This window comes from Cebidichthys violaceus, unplaced genomic scaffold (genome assembly GCF_023349555.1).
Source record: "Cebidichthys violaceus isolate CVI_PGR_0920_01 unplaced genomic scaffold, fCebVio1.0.p SCAF_104, whole genome shotgun sequence".
NCBI lineage: Eukaryota > Metazoa > Chordata > Actinopteri > Perciformes > Stichaeidae > Cebidichthys > Cebidichthys violaceus.
The window spans coordinates 436,631-454,681 of NW_027176268.1; the positions used below are offsets into that span (position 1 = coordinate 436,631).

The 18,051-nt window shown below is 40.1% G+C and overlaps 3 protein-coding genes and 1 long non-coding RNA gene across 6 annotated transcripts; 2 read left to right on the forward strand and 2 right to left on the reverse strand.

The window, feature by feature from the left end:
* The first annotated feature begins 116 nt into the window (after nt 1–116).
* Nucleotides 117–5,430, forward strand: mettl17 (methyltransferase like 17). Its single transcript, XM_068731661.1, has 14 exons — nt 117–295; nt 1,386–1,527; nt 1,619–1,768; nt 1,872–1,959; nt 2,328–2,409; nt 2,604–2,677; nt 2,766–2,860; nt 2,956–3,026; nt 3,494–3,601; nt 3,776–3,844; nt 3,959–4,009; nt 4,094–4,186; nt 4,457–4,647; nt 5,156–5,430. The coding sequence occupies exons 1-14, from the start codon at nt 233–235 to the stop codon at nt 5,247–5,249; spliced, it is 1,371 nt and encodes a 456-aa protein (XP_068587762.1). The 5' UTR covers nt 117–232; the 3' UTR covers nt 5,250–5,430.
* Nucleotides 5,431–5,486: 56 nt separating this feature from the next.
* Nucleotides 5,487–8,802, reverse strand: sdr39u1 (short chain dehydrogenase/reductase family 39U, member 1). The gene is made up of 6 exons (XM_068731672.1): nt 8,687–8,802; nt 8,034–8,140; nt 7,741–7,823; nt 7,149–7,270; nt 6,897–7,043; nt 5,487–6,616 (listed from the first exon to the last, which is right to left on the reverse strand). The coding sequence occupies exons 1-6, from the start codon at nt 8,700–8,702 to the stop codon at nt 6,189–6,191; spliced, it is 903 nt and encodes a 300-aa protein (XP_068587773.1). The 5' UTR covers nt 8,703–8,802; the 3' UTR covers nt 5,487–6,188.
* LOC137888303 (uncharacterized) lies at nt 8,094–11,309 on the forward strand. 3 transcript variants are annotated; one of them, XR_011105125.1, is made up of 5 exons: nt 8,094–8,232; nt 8,486–8,545; nt 9,721–9,892; nt 10,670–10,704; nt 11,084–11,309. It is a non-coding gene; the product is annotated as an uncharacterized lncRNA (long non-coding RNA). The 3 variants fall into 3 exon arrangements; XR_011105126.1 differs by lacking the exon at nt 8,486–8,545; XR_011105124.1 differs by lacking the exon at nt 8,094–8,232 and having other exon boundaries at nt 8,428–8,545.
* Nucleotides 11,310–11,432: 123 nt separating this feature from the next.
* Nucleotides 11,433–17,824, reverse strand: ltb4r2b (leukotriene B4 receptor 2b). The gene is made up of 5 exons (XM_068731206.1): nt 17,736–17,824; nt 14,327–14,927; nt 13,200–13,400; nt 13,046–13,089; nt 11,433–12,553 (listed from the first exon to the last, which is right to left on the reverse strand). Exons 2-5 carry the CDS (start codon nt 14,906–14,908, stop codon nt 12,292–12,294), a joined length of 1,089 nt encoding a protein of 362 aa, XP_068587307.1. The 5' UTR covers nt 14,909–14,927; nt 17,736–17,824; the 3' UTR covers nt 11,433–12,291.
* Between the last annotated feature and the right edge of the window lie 227 nt (nt 17,825–18,051).

Genomic DNA, 18,051 nt, shown 5'->3' on the forward strand with positions numbered 1-18,051 from the left:
AGAAGTAAGTAAGAAGATAAAAGGGCAGAGTGAGTGCTCCTGCGTAAAACCTCCCCACGTGGAACAGAACTTCGGGACCAAGGGTTCCGCGTTAACGATAGTCGGAATTATTTTGTTGAAGGACTTGTGAGAAGATCCTTAACGTGCCTCCCGTGCTCGTTAAAAAATGTGGATGAAAGTTAAAATTAACGCCATTTAAACGCAAGAAGTTGCCGGTTCAGGCTCTGAGGATATGGCTTCACCGAGCTATGGAGTCCTCTGTCAGAGGGCGGTGGTCGTGAAGATACTGAGCCGGGTGAGTGAGGCTCTTGAGGGTCATTGAACGTAGCATCTTTACTATGGAGGTCAGACAGAGAAACTGAGTAAAGCAGGACTGAGATAAATAAATAGACTTAATTTCGCTGTCTGCACAACCAGCTCTGCTCCCAGTAGACCACACAACACTAAAAGTCTGTGCAATATAAATACACTGTGCAATACCACAATTATTCTGTCTGTATATATAATATTTAAGTTATTGTGGATTTTCTTTACTTATTTAAAATTCTATACTGTTTCATTACTTATTTACTTATTTATAATACTTGTTTTGATCTTGGTTTTTTTCTTGTTGTATCCACTATGCTGCTGTAATCCTGTACATTTCCCCACTGTGGGAGTAATACATGATTATCTTATCTTATCTTCCCAGTTTAGCTTATATAGAAGTAATGATAATATTCATATCAATGTATTCATCACATTCCTTCAGTCTCCTGTTTTAATACAGTTGTTTTTTCCCTAGTCTGTAAAAGGTCCTAGTTTTTTTTTGAGTGAGTTTATGTATTTTTCTTTCTTTTTATTTGCTACAATTATACTACAATACTTATAGAGAGTCTGCATATTTATGTATGTTTTTTGCAAAAACTTTTACAGACAGTAGATCTAAAAAATAGTTGAGCTGAATCCAGTCACGTAACTCAACAACTAACTAACAGAACAAACAAGCTTTTCCTTTTAAGGCTTTTCTGGTGTTTTCAGTTGTTGATTTCACGATGCTCCTCATGCAGTAGTTGTTGTATGGATGGTTAATACAACTAAAATCATTCAATACAGTATATGTATTCTATTTATATGTACTGACATTTAAAAACTGTGTTTAAATAAAATAGCTATTGATCCTATTATTACAAGTTCAGATTGTGAAATGTCAGAAATGAAACATGCGTAGATCGATGCGTACAGCTTTTAAATCGAATAACAAAACTCTAAAACTATCTTATGATATTTATTGTCTGTCTATTCTTATGTTTTTAATCTTAGAGCAGAAGCGGGGAGGTTACTGTTAACTCACTACATCTTAAAGTGGCGCTGAAGAAACGTTTGTTTTTGTTCCTCATCCTCAGGGAATGAGTGCAGCGGCCCACCCACAGTCCCAGGTGGATTTCCTAAAAGGAGAACCACACAGGAAGCATCCGGGTGTGACCAACCTGAAGACTCTGCGCCTACCCGACGAACTGCAGACGGCTGCGCGGTCGATTATTCACAGTGGGTGAAATCATGAACGTGGCTTTCCGTTGATGTACCCCCAATGTTTCTGTCGCCTCACTGCGCGACTCTCCGATCTGTCCGCCTGTAGGAGCGCAGGTGACCCGGCTGACCGACCGCTCCCGGAGCCTCACGAACTTCCTGTGGAGCAGAAAGAGAGCCGTCGAGGATTTGACTCTGAGGCAGAAAGCTGTGAGCCTGGAGAAGGAACTTTGGGAGAAAGCGATGGAGAAGAGAGGAGGTGGGTGACACATCGATTCAAATAAATAATAATATCATGGTAAAATAACTGCTGATGCATTATATGATGCAGCAACTGGAGACAAATGTGCTTTATATTGCAGATATGGATGAACAGTTGCTTGGAGACCGCATCAGGAAGAAAGTGTTTTCAGAGCTCAGAAAAACTACATATCACTGGACTACCATGAAGTAAACACCTGCTTTATCTACACGTTCTCTGACAGAGATACATATTTAAATGATATGTGTGTTTAGAAATAATCTCTATTAATGTAACTGCTGTCTAATGGAGAAAAGGCATCTTTTACCAAACTTAAGACAAGATAAGTCTGATTTGAACCAGAGCGACCAATATTTATCATTTTAAAGCTTTTACAGACGGATGTAAATGACTTGGTTTTTCATAGTGACACAATAAAAAGCTTGTGTTAGTATATCAGGCTCTGAACAAAGCCAGAAGTGGAGCCCTGTCCGCTGTCCCATTTCGGAGCTTGTGCAGTGACTGGTGATTTTGAGGTGTGGATGAGTTTCCATACAGCTCACTCTCTCTGTTTCAGGTATGATGAAGAGTTAGGTGTGGTCTACATGGCGGCTCGGCTGGCTGGGGGCTACGCAGCAGTGAGGAGAGCTATCAATGAGGTAATGAACAAAGTGGTGGAGGGCACAGACTAACCGACACCACGGATGTCCTTATATAGAGACACCACAGGGTCAACTATTGAAGTAATAGATATCACTATGAAACTTGAAACGAAATGTCCTTATGACTGAGGATTATGACCCTGAATGCGTTAGGCCTCCTCGGTCCTAAATATCTGTTTTAATCATTTCAGATCAAGAAGAGGGATCCGTCTTTTGCCCCTCAGTCTCTCCTGGATTTTGGGTCGGGGCTGGGAACAGTTGCCTGGTTCGTGAAAAACGCTGATGCAACATTACGAGCGTTCCTCGTATAAATGACGAGACCCGTGAACTGAGTCTCTCTGTTTCTCCCACAGGGCGTCACACTCGTGCTGGGGCGACACTCTGAAGGAGATGGTGTGTGTGGACAGCTCCGGGCCCATGAACATCCTGGCAGAGCGACTTCTTAAAGGTGAACACGCAAACTTTGCATTTGCTTTGTAACATTTTATTTGGGTAAAATAATTGATCCGAGAATCTGAGTGTTTGATGTTTCGTGTTGAGCAGGTGATGACGAAAGAGCTGAACCTCACATCAAACAAGTCTATTTCAGACAGTTCCTCCCTGTCTCTCCTAAGGTAAAAACCCCTTTATGTTTTTATTTCAGCTCCAAAGAAAAACACTCAGTTAAGTTTAACAGTTCCTTAAAATATATATATATTCTAGCCTTCCATTTTGAATTCCAAACAGTTCAGATTCTTATGCAACAAAAAAAGAAAGGTTTCTTACATTAGAAAAGACGTTCTCTCTCAACAACCACATGATAGTGCATGAATAGTTTGACTACAATCAGCATCACCTACATGCATTTAAATAACATATATGATAATAGCAGTTGAAGTGGCTAAGAATCTCTACATTGAAAGCCGCGTCTTAAGAAAGTGAGTCTGTCAGTTGCTCAAAAAGCGATATTAATCTTTGTTCACACAAATCCTCTCACCCACACTTTTTATGCTTTTAAAGGCATTTTACATATTTCTTTTTCAGTCAATAGAAGTGGACTGAAGGCCGAGGAGCCCTGACAGCCCTGTGTTTCTCCTTCTAGGTGCAGTTTGACTTGGTGTCCGCAGCCTTCACCCTGTCGGAGCTTCTCAATGTGAAGGACCGAGAAGAGGCGGTGTTGACTCTGTGGAGGAAGACGAGCTCGTACCTGGTTGGTTGAAAGGACAAAATATCACTGATAGATGATGTGCACTTTTTTTATATTCTGTTGTCCAACTATATACTAGATCTGAGACATGTTGTGCATACATTGCAGCTTGTCTTGTACCTACAAGTCCTCTCTTATTTAATTGCTTTTGATTTGTTTACATTTTTTTGTGTGTAGGTTCTGGTGGAAAATGGGACTAAAGAAGGCCATCGGCTGCTTATGGAGGCCAGAGACACCGTATTAAAGGTATTCAAATACAGCAGATAAGATGGGGGGGGGGGTTGTGTTCGGTGCTGTTGTGTAAATGATTTGACACAGTTACTGGAAGCAGACTGATGACTTGCAGTTCTCTTTCTCCAGAAACAAGAGAAGACCGTCCATGACACCAGACCAGCGTCAGTGTTCGCTCCGGTACGTTTGAATCCCAGCTGGTTTCAAATATTCTTCTTTCAACCGGCTGCGTCACAGTCTTCTTGTCTCTTCGTCTTTCTCCAGTGTCCTCATGAACTGTCATGTCCTAAGCTGGCCCTTGAACCCACCACACCCTGCAACTTCCAGCAGATGTACCACCCTCTGTCTCTCCCGGGGGTAAGAAGCCCACGTCTCGACTTTGTCCCGGTGTCAGACTTTGAAACACCCTGGTGTAAAGCCACAGCATCATCACTGCTCATGCTGACTTTCCTGTGTAAAACACACTAATTACAGGAAGTAATTACAGGATAAACCACATTTGTGTTACACCAGTTACTAACAAAAGGAAGCTTAAAAGAAGTGTGAAGCATGTATTGATTTCTATGCAAAAACAGGCAGCAAAATCATAGCTAGAGACCACTTATTTATTCAAATATTTATTTTCAGCACAACGACCGGCAGGCGGAGAAGTTCAGCTACCTGATTCTGACTCGGACAGAACCATCGGAGGCAGAAGGCGTGGACTGGGCCAGGCTGACCGCGCCGGTGCAGCGCAGAACAAGACACGTCCACTGTCGAATGTGCTGCCCTGATGGACGACTACAACACCTGGTGGTGACGGCGCGAAAACACAGCCGGTAAAGCGCTCTCTCTCTCTCTCTCTCTCTCTCTCTCTCTCTCTCTCTCTCTCTCTCTCTCTCTCTCTCTCTCTCTCTCTCTCTCTCTCTCACACACAGGTTTGATTTGTCCAGAAAAATGTGGTTCAAGAGCTCTAAGAAGGGACTGAATGAGAAATATGTGGCAGCAGCATGTGACAGGTGTTTCATACCCCGTCTGTGATGCATGTGCAGTATTTTTTATTATTCGAGGTATTATCAGATTAATGTACATAAATAGAAAAACTATCAAAAGAAACAGATGTGAATATTCTTATGTTAGTGGCCATTAGGACTGGGTATTGATTTACTTTGGGTTTGATTTAGTTGAGTCAGTACCTGAGTTTACACTGATATTATTGCTACCCAGTCCTTGTAGTCATGAAATTGGTACGCTGCTCTTATTGGACACTGAAGTGAGCTCATTGTCTGATGCGTCTCTGACAACAGCGCCTCTGAATTTGACTGAAATGCGTTTCCTTTTCTTCAGAGACGTGTACCGCTGTGCCCGGAGCAGCGACTGGGGAGATCAACTGCCAATCATCCAGGGAGTGGATGACGACGTCCAGAGTGATTCAGAGTGACGATTCAGCGACAAAGACAATCTGTAGACTTTTGAAACGCCCTGAAACTGAAATGAGGCTGTCGACCGAGGACTCATCGTTGTTTTTGTTGAACAGAACATCTGCGTTTCCTCACTGGAATTGTTAAAACACGGACTCATTTTACAATCGCCGTTTACTCCAATAAAAAGTCATAACATAAGTTCTTTACCCAGCTTTATTGTGCACCACCTTCAACAAATCAAAGTCCATTTCTTGTCACAAGTATGACAGTAATGTGATATTTAAAAAGTCAGAGAATACATTTCCTCCTTTGTGTTTCCATACTTTAAAGTTCATAAATATCCCTTTAATGAAAAAAAAAAAAAAAAAAAACAAACTCCAAAAGCACCACTGATCATTACGGTTACTTTCTATTGCATAAACCTTAAATGAATGTGATTATGTAGGAACTGATGTTGTATAGACAAAACGATTAATCAATAATGATATTAATCGTTAGTTTGCTCAGTTTATCCAGACTGCAGTACACACACACACACACACACACACACACACACACACACACACACACACACACACACACACACACACACACACACACACACACACACACACACACACACACACACACACACACACACACACACACACACACACACAGAGTGGTGGTGTTATGTCATGCTATATGTCGTCCTTCAATCTGATCCCAGTGTGCACTAAGTGTACGCAGGAATTCATCACACCTGTATTTGTCTTTTGAGTCTTTGATGCTTAGCATGAAGAACCTCTCCTGATTCATACTCTGGTCTTATGTGATATGAAAAACACTTCCCAGGTAGTCCTCAGACCCGTTTGTGATCTGGAGTTCTTCATATTTGTTGAAAATCTTCAAATCCAGTAAATATGAACACACAATTACAGAAAATCATAATTCAGCACACATTCTGTCACCGTCTGTTAACTCCCAACGATCTCTTTCAGGGCTGAGTTCAAGTCCGGGTACTTGAACTCAAATCCGGCCTCTTGAGTCCTCTTTGGTAGGACTTTCTGGCCCTGCATGAGCACCACGGCCCTCTCGGAGCCCATAACGGTGTTCATGACGAAGCCGGGCACGGGGAAAACGGTGGGCCTCCTCAGGACCCGGCCCAGTTCTTTAGTGAACTCGAGGTTGGTGTTCAGTGTCGGGGCGACCCCGTTGAAGACTTGCGGCGAAGGCGAGGGGGTGGCAGCAGGGGGCTCCAGGGCGTGGGCGATGATTCCTGCCAGGTCGGAGACGTGGATCCAGGGAAACGGCTGTCTTCCTGACCCCAGAGTGCCCCCGAGGCCGAGCCAGAAGGGGAGCAGCATTTGCTTCATGGCACCACCATCGCGGCCCAATACTGCCCCTGGTGGAGGGAGGGAGCAATGAATCGGAACAGTGTATATATTGAATGGGAAGAATCAATGTTTAAGATGGCACCGGGCAAGACTTAGTTAGGTAGAATAAATGTCTGATTTAAAAGAAAGACATAAAAGTAGTATCCAATTTAGAATCAAAGAATTAACTGTTTTCAAAAGTGCTCCATCCACAGAAAAGTCTTTTGATTCTGCACGATATGTTTACTGGGCACTATATTAACAGGATTCTCTACCGTAACTTCAAGTGAAATTTGGGTTTTTACGTACCAGACCTGATGACGACTTGTTTGGTGTTTTGTGTCTCGGGAAGAAGTGCCGAGGCCTCCCACTCTTTCACCAGCTTGGAGAGAACGTCAAACGGAGTCCATTCACTGTCTTCTGTGTACTCAGCTGTCAGACTGGGCTTGTAACAAGCTGCGGGTCAAAAAGCAAAACAATGAATGTCACTGTCTGTGCTACCTGTGAGTTAGTCTGGTCTGAAGTTTCATTCTTAAGTTGTATCATTAGGCAGAGACTCACCTACTCCTGAGACCAGGACCCAGGAGTGAGGAGGACTGGAGGAGGCAGCAATGGCTTGAGCCATAGATTTTGTTGTGTCGATGCGACTGGAGAACAAATCCTTTTTATAGCTTTCATTCCACCTGAAACCACAAATAAAAATAGATCAGGTGGAGGTTAAGCCACATTAAACCAGCTGGAAACAAACCCACAGAAACTGTATTATTACGTGCTTATTTTATTTGTTTTTAGTCAATCTTGACAAGAGGTCAAATGCATTTTAAATAAAGAAATTCAAAGCTACAACTGAACAGGCCAAAACACAGTACATGGCTAAAAGGACGAAGGCAGCTGAACATCACAGCTATATGTGATTGTTGAGCATCTCATTCCAAAGCTATAGCTTTAAATCTGCAGCTATAACAGCCTCCACTTTTCTAGAAAGCCTCTCCATCAGATTTTGGAACCTGGCTGTAGGGATTTGCTTAATTCAGCCACAAGAGCGTCAGAAGTCGGCCACTGAAGGCCTGGCTCGCAGTGCCACCCAAAGGTGTTGGATGAAGAGAGTGGCTGTATGTATTGTAGTTGTAGGGTCTGTGTATGTATTGCTCACCATCGGAGTGGGTTCATTAGATTCTCTCCAGCCAAGTTGACGGCGCCCTCACATGGTGGGAGGCCATGAGACTCCAACTCACCCTGCAGAAGCACAGAAGAAGAAAAGAAAAGTGTATAAATGACTTTGTATTTAGAGAAAAGTACAGTGATCTGCAATACAGTAAAAAGGGGAAATTAAAAAGCCAGATAAATGTTGTTATGAATCAGGAGTGCCATGATGGGATATGACATTGGATATGACATTGGTCCCTACTGTTTCACAACAAATCTGATTTCATCCTGAGGTCATACCCATGTGATCTTCCCTGGACCAGGCTGGCGAGATATCACCGTCACCTCGTGACCGTTGTGTTTGAGCAGGCGAGTCAGCTCACGGCCCACGAAGCCAGATCCTCCTCCTGCAAGTTAGACAAAGTAGAGAAATGATCAGAATAACAGAAGAACCGAAGAGGCACACAGAATCCATAATCAGCTGCCAGCTATAATACATGTGGGTGAGAGAAAAGACAGTGTAGATTCAATTTGCACTATTTTTCTACTAATATATATTATTGATTGAGCTGCATTATGATGTATTCGTCACAATGTAACGGATGCAATCAATTTATCATTGTCTCAGTCAGAATGGTGCGGACTGCGCATGCGTACTATACATGCTTACAAAACAGGACTTCTGCTAACTTAGCTTTAGATAACAATACAAAAAGAAACACAATGACAGTTGTATATGTTTATTGATATAGCTGGCACGCTTCTTTAACTGCCATTGTCTGGACGAACATAAAGAACACGTAGATAACTTGGTAAGTTACTCTTTGTCTATGGTCTACGCTCAATGTATGTCTGCAGTGCTAACGTTAGCTAGCTGCTAGCGTTATGTCACATTGACCTTTCTGAAGCGATATTCAAAAAATACACACATAATAATTAAATGACGTACATACCTATCAAGACTCTCATGGTCGTTAAGTTACCGTCCAATGTTGAATTAAACAACTTAACGTTGGTGCAGGTTGCAACGTTTCCTTTAGACTGTAACACTCTGAACAGCGACAGTGAGAGTTCGTTCTCGCCTTTTTTGGACCAATAGTGGTTCCGTAGACCGGCTGGTACGTCATTTTGTAGTTTAAAACAGTATGTTTTAAAAGAACAAATAACATTCAATCATCTTATTAAATACATCTGTTAATATTGACTTACGAAAACAAAAGTGAGTTTAGTGAGTCAGGTGTTTTCATGTTAATAAGTTAATAACAATTGTAAGCTGATGTATTAAGTTTAACTCATACAGTCTAAGGAACAGATACAGGTTCCTTGATACAGTTTACACCAATACGTGAGTGAGATTCCATCTGGTGAGGGCAAACATTGTGAGATTATTGATGTTATTAATTTGCTTGGATCTATAGCTCCAGGAGTTCTGGAACAATTAACTAGCTTGTTAAATAATAAATATATGGTTAATAAGGGTCAGTTAAAATTAAATCAATGCCTAAATCTCTATTACAACTTTATGGTAAAAAAAAAAAGTAGGGTATTTGTGTTTTAACTGAGAGTAAGTATGTTGTGGATAAAATTGTGACAACAAATGTCTGTGTTTTTGTGTAAATATAATAATTTTAATAGGAAATCTTAACACAAGCATTGATAGATTTTTGTCACATTTGGTTGTTGGTTTCAAGGAAAGAAAGAAAAATCAGCTGCCAAACACACAATAGATGGTCGGAGGAGGAACAGAAAAATACTCAAACAAAAAATGTGAATATAGTGAACAACAATATAAATCAGCATTTAATAATATAACAGTATTTAAAAAAACTGCGGGATGAAAAGCATAATATTTGTTGATCCATTTTTGTAAAAAAAAAACATCCTTTCATTTAAATAATGATATGCACTATACATGCATTAAAGAGAATATGCTGTTCATAATGTATGTAAACATGTGTTTTTATAATGCTGGCTCTTTTTTTTTTAGCCTGCTGCGTCAGACCCGGAAGCTGCCTGTCCCCCTACAGCAAACACGTGGTTTTGGTAAAGAGATAAATTGAGCCTCCGCTTCATTAGCGGTCTCTCTTCCTTGTTGCAGTGAAGGTGGTAGCACGTGCAGCTGCAGGGAGACAACCAACGCACGTGGAGCTTCTTTAACGGTAAATGTTCACATTTCGTATCAGATTAGTTTGTTTATGTTCCAGTTTATGTGTTTATGTGTATGCTCGTGGCTGTTTGTTGCGGTTATTTCCGCACAGATTGTCATTGTTAGCATTGTGGCTTCATTAGCGCCAAACAGACCGCATGGTCTGTGCTACTGAGCCCAGTTACTCGATCAATAGCGGCTCAAATTTATGCTGTTTTGATTAAAATGATTTAATTACTATCATAAGTAACCTACAGGTGTATTTAACGTTGGTATTTTTGTAGTCAACTACTTGTATGTAACATTGAAGAGCTGTTACTGTGTTGCATGAATTGTGCAATAGAAGTGTTTATTATTAACTAATGAATTCGGTCACGTGTGCAACCAACAGGCCTTAATCGTAAATTAGGATCATCGTGCACTCAATTGCCAGTTATGAACAAATGTTGTACATTGCAATAAATTGTAACTTCACGATGATTAAGTGTAATGTTCTCAAGGTATATAAACGTGCTGCAGAAGTATTGCTGTATTTTTTTCCATCTGCATCTGAGCAGACTCACCTTTTTGAGAGGGGCCACATTTCTGTTTATAATAAAATCTACTTTAAACTGTTCTGCACTACACCTTCAAACCTTAATGATGAGTTGCATGTGAGTCCGTGTTTCAGCTGAAACTCATGATTATTCTTTCACTGCACTGATTGGTTTGGCAGAACAAATACTAGTGAGGATGCTCACTGCGTTTCAAGTTGAGACTAACCTGGGTTTTTTTTATTTTATTTTTTTAGGATCTAAGAGCCTCGACTGGACCCCTCGTGATAAGGTCAGTATCTGTCTGGTTGACCGATTGATGGTGTACATTATTACCACTGGTGATTGTACACATTGTTCTATGTTTAACAGGTCCATGTAGGTCGAATGAATGCAGTCTATTACTAAAGCACAGCGTTCAAACTTTAAGTCTATAGTGTATGAAATTAAGGCCTTGTTAATGGTGCAATCCCAAATCTGTTTTATTTATATAAAAATATTTTGCTATTCCTTATTGGGTTTTCAACAGATGAATCAGTACGCCGGCTCTGGCCTTTTTAAACAGATGTCAAAGTGTGGAAGAGATGAGCTGAAGCGCTCTACTAGAGCTATAATCTTTACATAAACATGTCTACACTGTTTATTTATTCACTTTTTTTTTTGCTTTACAGGTAAAGGGAATGCTGCATGAACAGAGTCCACTGCAGGATCACCGCTTTCTGGAATTTTGAAATGTATTTGTAAGGTGTTCACTTAATGATTTGCTGCCTCAAATAATGGAATGTCTTTATCATAATGTATATATTTTTATAGAATCCCTATTCTAACTTAAGATGCTTGTGACACTGTATGTATGAACACTGAAATTCACTTCTAAATAAAGATAAATGAGTTAAATTGTGTATTGTCTATTTGCATTGCCGGTCGTGTAGAATATGAAAGGGTTCATCAGGGCTGCATGATGACCACCTATCGGCAGAAACAATTATACAAACTCTTTAAGCGGGTAACATTTTAATGTATAAAGCTGGATATCCACATTGTGTAACTGCAGTTTAAAATGGTAATGTATACATTATGAGATATGAAGGTTACAAAAAATCTGAATTTACAGACACGACAAACTGTAAAATGGATCGCTGGATTGGAGAAGTGTACAACGGTTTTTTTAGGTGGTGCCCCATCAAGAGAACTGGGTTCAGTTCGTGTTTATGATTTATACAAAGATTTTTAAAAGAAGTTTGAGTTTTAAGAGGCTGCAGCAGAGTCTAGCTCAGACATGTCAAAGGAAAATGTTCTCTACTTTCCAAATATTGCAAGAGTAAAGTTTACAGATGCTGTTCAAACTAATGTATTCAGGGTGTTTATGATGCAATACATATTTGTAATGAACATAATTAGCTCAGTTGTTCTTTAGAAATGTATCTAAAGTGTAGGTTTCAGTCCTAAAGTATTTATAAGCAGTAAACCTTTATAAAAAAGTTGTAGGCAGGTACTGTTAATGCATTTGATAATTACTCATTTCTGTGGGCAACCATATATTTAAAAAAACTTTAGTTTTTTATTGTGTTGGCTGTAAAAATTAGAAAATCTGAATTCTGTCAATTTTATCAAAGTGCTCTTCAAGTACACTGTACTGCAGTTATTTGGTTTTCCTATAAGTTATTTTCTGTAACTGACAAATGTAAAATATTTACAGTTCTGATTCAACTGACAGGTACAAACAAAATTCAGTCAAACTTGTTTCTTTCAACACTATCTACAAAACAATACTTGCTTTTCTCAAATGTTGCGTTAACCAAAATCTACTCGCCCCACCCGTATTCTTATACAGGTTTCCACTGAGTGCTTTCATTTATGCATAACGGTCATTCAACGCTCATCTCCCATTTAGTAAAACATGACTTGCTGCTCCTGAGTCGTTTGCAGAGTCAACAGTACTGAGGCCCACAGTGTCTTTACTCTTTTTGGTTCCCGTTTGGTCCAATGACGTGCCCTCAAAGAGCCGAGCCATGAAGGCGAAGCCGTTCTGCTTGATGTAGGACTTCCCAGCGAAGGTGTAGAGGACGGGGTTGGCACAGCTGCTGATGAAGGCCAAACACGAAGTCACTGCCCGACTGGACTTAGTGATGTTGTCCAATCTGCAGAAAAACAACATTTTAGACCACAGCTAAAACACACTATCTTCAGGGGAAATGAAATCGGAGTTTGGTAAAATCCTCGAGGGCTTGATTTAAAGATCTTGCTCTCAAATTAACTGAATTATGAAATATATATTTATCAACAAATGGATTACTGAACAAGCCCACCGAGCACAGGCCCAGTGTCCCCCTGGGCTTAATCTGCAAAATGTCCCTGAAATCAACCAGAGAGACACAATATGACTCTAAACAACTACTCAAAAAATCACTACAAAGCAACACAGATTGACTACAAATACACGTTGAGACATTTGCATTTACAAGAACTATTTAAGAAATACATGTTTGGTTTCAACAGATGTGGGGAAATTAATCAGCTTTTCTCAATCACCTTATGATGCAGTGCTATTGTTCCAAGTAAATGTATAATAAAAACATGTCAATGAAAATAATTCAGTTTGAGAGAGTGTGTGAAAATCTTTTGTTACTCACTTTTCTCTTGTGGGTGAATCCGGGTAATACCACTCAGCTGCCACCTTGGACCAAAACATTCACTCAGTGTTCATTCAAAAGATCAGATCATTGATCTAAAATCCGAAATATAAATCATGTGACGAGTGTTACCGGGGAACACGCCCTCACACACCTGCATCATGTTGATAACGTGGTACGGCAGCCAGAAAAGGCCAAACATCACCACAATAGCCAGGATGAGTTTCTCGCTGCGGACCTTTCGCTGGAACTTGGTCTGCCTCAGGCGCCTCAGGATGAGGACGTAGCACGTTATGATCACGGCATAAGGGAGGATGAATCCCGCCACCGTCTCAAAGGCATACTGAAACCTCACCTGCACAGGAGGACACACAACATACGTGCTCATTGAAATGAATTGCACGTGTTTCTGTACTGAAAATATCAAAACAAGGCAGAGCAAGAAAAATATACTGAACCTGAATCTGTCATCATAAGACAAAGATAAACCATACAAGAGTAAATCAGTATTATTTGTATATGATAATAGTGTCTTTCTGAAGTAAAACCCTTGTCTCAGGGTTGGATTTAGGATACTACTTCTAGAATATCCCTACTTTAAATTAAATTTAAAATGATACATTTTCACCTCTGTTATCTTATACTTTATTCTTTTGATGTATGTTTCTTGTAGGTGTTACAGAAGTGTACTGGTGCAACGCCAGGAAAAAGAAAAATGGATCAGTGTGTTATTCTATCTTGTTATAACGCTACAAATAAGCTGTTATAACAGCTCTTAAACTCTTAAACTAAAGTATACTGATCGTTGTTCTCTTTTCATGATGTGTTAAATGTCTAGCTAGCTGTGTGTGTGTTTTATACTTCTGTACGATGCTATTCCATCTATATGTGCATGTGTGTCAAGTGACGCCCAATCTCAACGTGACTTTATTTTGTATTGTTAATTGTCTATTCATGTGTGTTAATGGCAGTAAAGTAAAGAATATACATTTTCAGTTATTTGTATGTATTTGTGTTTGTTAATCAATTCTAGCTTTTAAAAACCTCACTGCACACTAACTGCTGCAGCAAAACAACAGACAGACAGATTTAGAGACGAGCTGGTGAACACAGTGGAGCATTTAGCAGTTAAAGAGACAGATGTTTCCCTCAGGAGTTGGTGGAGACCAAAAACAGAGCTAAAAATGAATGTTAGACTTTGACCAAACGACAAAGAAAATAATCAGACTAAAAACGGATAATGAAAACAATTGTTATTGCAGTAACAATTAGTCTACTTACATGTTGAGGCAGTGTGTGGTTAGGCGCGCACACCAGTCTTAATTTATTATTCTCGTCTCTGTCATCTCTGACGTCCCGAAACACCAGTGAGGGGATGGAAATGATCATCACCAACACCCACGTCGCTACGATCACCCTCCTCACGACCTTCCTGGTGATGCGGCAGGACATTCTCCTCGGCAACACCACAGCCACGAACCTGTGCACGCTCATCAGCGTGATCAGAAAGATGGAGGCGTACATGTTGGTGTTGCACAGGTAGAACAAGACTTTGCACATGGCGTCACCAAAGACCCACGTCTGCATGGTCAGGTAGACAATGAAGAAGATGGTGAGGGCCATGAGGCAGCCGTCGGCACACGCCAGGTTGAGGATGAGGAGGGTGGTGACCGAGCGTCGTCGGATGCGAGCCAGGATGCTCCAGACGATGAAGAGGTTGCCAGGGACGCCCAGGAAGAAGACCAAGCTGAGGATGAGGGCACCCACGGCCGTGGAGAAGTCATTGCTCACGACGCTGTCACTTTCGGGGTTTGTTGCGTTACTGACATTGGAAGTAAAGAAGGAAGGATTGGAGTTGTTCATGCTGGAAGGAGATTTGATCCTGAGGAGGAGAGACAAAGTTAGAACCTAAATAAGCAGCCAAATACCAACACTTTGTCTGATGCCAACGCACAAGGAACCCATGTGCATGAGACACACCAGGCTTTCAAGTAGCAACACTGAGACACTCAGAGGAAACTCTCCGTGAGTGTGATGATGTAGTATAAATACAAGCCAGGTGGCAGGAGAGGTGTTTAGGTCTAACAAACACAGGACTTTCAACCAGACAACAGTTCATGTCCCAAAGTTAGTTAGTCATTGATGTTTGTGATGTGTTTTCATACTTATGTGACGTTGTGTATTTTGTGTAAGTAGTTGTTTTAAGTCCATGATGTATTTTCGGTGTCTCCATACTATCTGGAATGAGAACTTTTTGAATAATGTCCAGTGTGTCGTAACAAAACAGAACACTGCCTATTATCAGGTGAATATAACCTACAGAAAACATACTTATTAATAGAATTCTACTTATTTGTAGATCCCCTAAATGTATACACACTGGACCTTTAAAGTATAGGAAGGAGGCTGAGAGTGTTTATATTACACAGGGTTGTGTGTAATGATTGACATTTTGTATAGATGCATGTTTTAATTCAATATTTATTATATTTGAACTTGTATTTGTATTCATTGCATTATCAGTATTTGTGTCTAGTGTCTACCCATGAAGTACACGTCTCTTCTCTTTGAATGCGAGAAAAAAAATGTACAGGCAAACTTGCATTTCTCATGACTTAGTATCTGTATCTCCAAATTATGATATACTATTTCATAAGGATGGTTTACATTCTTATGTTTAACTTTTTTATTTATTTGACATGATAAGTACTAATAATTATGAGTAAAAACACTGACGGTGGATTTCTTTGTCACAAGTGGACTTTCTTTGGTGTATGAAACAAGACTTTATTCACTCTGTTCATCACTGCTGATTATTCAGTGTCACTGGAGCAGAGATGGAGATCTTCGCTGCTACACATGAGTTTATCAGCTCATGTTTCTGCTAACCTTGGATGTTTTTCTTTGTCTTTGGAAGCAGATGCAGACCTTCTTTCAACACGGATCACATCTCACATGCTGCACCCTACTTATTATTATTATTATTATTATTATTATCAAAAGTCAATCCGCAGATGTTTTTATGAAATTTGCTCTCCTGATGGCTTCAGAAAAGGTTTGAGACTGAAACCCCGCCGTTAGACACGTCTTTTGAAAACTTCCTGAAAATATTTAGTCTTCAACAATCGGCTTCAAGGGCGTTTTTTAACAGCTTTTGATAAAACCGTCTTCACATGGTGTGTCTACACGGTTATAGGAACATTCAGTGGAACAAGAACTTCCTCTTTATAGAGAAATATTCTAACTGTGAACGATGAAAAGAAATTGCAAAAGAGGAAAGAAAGGTGATAGAAATATCATTAACTGAACACTGTGTTGGTGATTTGAATCTTTCACTTAACACTTTATTCAGATTAGTTGAAGGCCTGATTGTTGGATTTCTGAGAACACCTTCTTGTCTAAAACGAAGATAGTGATGATCGGGAGAATACAGTCTGCCATTACTGAAGATCAACGTTACAAAATACTGTTCACCAATTGTACACAAGCTGTTTCCACAACTAGAGGATGGCTGACGCCCTGACGCAGCCTCTAAAATATTCCCATTAGATCAAACTCAGAGACAGCATGCTAAAACACGCCAAACATTAGCAGTACCGCGTCACAGAAGAGCAGTATTTCGACACAGTCTAAGATTCCTTTTGTTGTCTTGTATCTTTTTTTCTCACTGTCCTGTAATGGAAACCTGTAACCTGCAGTGCAGAAGTCACAGAGGGGTTGACTTTTAGGGGAAAACACTGATGCTGTGTCTCTGCCCAACCCTGAGTATTATTATACACTAATATGCTGAATAGAAAATTGAAAGATGAGCGATGTAGAGAAAGGAATGATAAGATCTCCGCAAAATTACATTACCTTCTGAGAACAAGACATCCAGCCCTTATTTCCCGATTAAGTCCTAATTTCTTTGCTCTGGTCCCACTAAAGCAAACTGTTTATTTCCCCTCCGATGGCCATAAACAACAGTGGTGAGTAAACACTAAAAAGCTCTTACATCACTAGAGTAAAATGCAACGGAAAGCCGAGTCTGAGCAACAGATTGATGCTGTCAGGTGAAAGCAGTGTTTCTTTTTTTCAAGTTTTGAATAAAACATGACGACATAAAGCCGTTCCAACCCTCAGATGAACATGCTATCGATCAGTTCAAGTAAAAACACAATCATCTGCAAATTATAACCTGATGTTGCAGTAAACATATGACGTCAATGTAGTGTTGCAATGGATAAACTAATAAAACTGATGCAATTTACTTAAAAAAAGACAAACTAAGGAAAGAACTGTGAAAGTCTGCAAGAGAATCCGTCAAATGGGAACAAATACACAGCAAATATATGTTTTCTGACAATTTCAAGCAGCTATTTGGGTTCTAAAACAACAAAACAAAACCTGAGAAACTTCTGAAAGAATCTGAAAATGACTAGAACACTGTAATTTACTTTGAGAACTCTGGAAACTTTTTTTTTTTTTGCCAATAAAGAAACAGCCATGGCTTGTGTTGCTGTCCAACGTTTTAAAACAATGATTCATAGGTTTGTAATAAATCTGCAATGTGTAAATAATCAAGCCAACAAACGTAAATTATTATTTTAAGAGGCAGATGTTGGAAAAATCATACAGAGAGAGAATGAATGAAAATGTCAATAAGAAGTCCAAAATCAAGTTTTCTAGTGAACGTTCAAGAGTGACTAACCTTCCCTGGACTTGATGTCTCTCTGTGATAAATGTCAGATTCAATTATCCCACTGCTGCTCTCCGATCTGTCCGACAGCGTTTCCCTCTTATGACAGTCACTGTTAGCTCGGTCCATAATAAACTGAATCACAACCTGCCCCACAGGCTGCAACATGCTGTGGTTAGAGAGAGAGGCAGGCAGAGAGGTGTGTCCTTCCTTAAGACTCTCACTTTCCCTCCCTCTGTCTTCAGTGCTTATCATCTCCATATATGATTATGATCCTGTAGAATGGATCCGTGCATTCAGGGATTCTTTTTTTGAGTAAAGAAACATG

What these genes read in the sequence shown, in the direction of transcription:
- mettl17 (XM_068731661.1), top strand. Translation starts at nt 233, where the DNA reads ATGGCTTCACCGAGCTATGGAGTCCTCTGTCAGAGGGCGGTGGTCGTG. An exon ending in AGCGATGGAGAAGAGAGGAG is followed by an intron (nt 1,769 to 1,871) that starts GTGGGTGACACA and finishes TTTATATTGCAG; the next exon opens with ATATGGATGAACAGTTGCTT. An exon ending in GGGCTGGGAACAGTTGCCTG is followed by an intron (nt 2,678 to 2,765) that starts GTTCGTGAAAAA and finishes TTTCTCCCACAG; the next exon opens with GGCGTCACACTCGTGCTGGG.
- sdr39u1 (XM_068731672.1), bottom strand. An exon ending in GGTCCTGGTCTCAGGAGTAG is followed by an intron (nt 7,044 to 7,148) that starts GTGAGTCTCTGC and finishes TTTGACCCGCAG; the next exon opens with CTTGTTACAAGCCCAGTCTG. An exon ending in ACAAGTCGTCATCAGGTCTG is followed by an intron (nt 6,617 to 6,896) that starts GTACGTAAAAAC and finishes TCCCTCCACCAG; the next exon opens with GGGCAGTATTGGGCCGCGAT.
- ltb4r2b (XM_068731206.1), bottom strand. Translation starts at nt 14,908, where the DNA reads ATGAACAACTCCAATCCTTCCTTCTTTACTTCCAATGTCAGTAACGCA. An exon ending in ACCACACACTGCCTCAACAT is followed by an intron (nt 13,401 to 14,326) that starts GTAAGTAGACTA and finishes CCTCCTGTGCAG; the next exon opens with GTGAGGTTTCAGTATGCCTT. An exon ending in GATTCACCCACAAGAGAAAA is followed by an intron (nt 12,554 to 13,045) that starts GTGAGTAACAAA and finishes GTTTTTCTGCAG; the next exon opens with ATTGGACAACATCACTAAGT.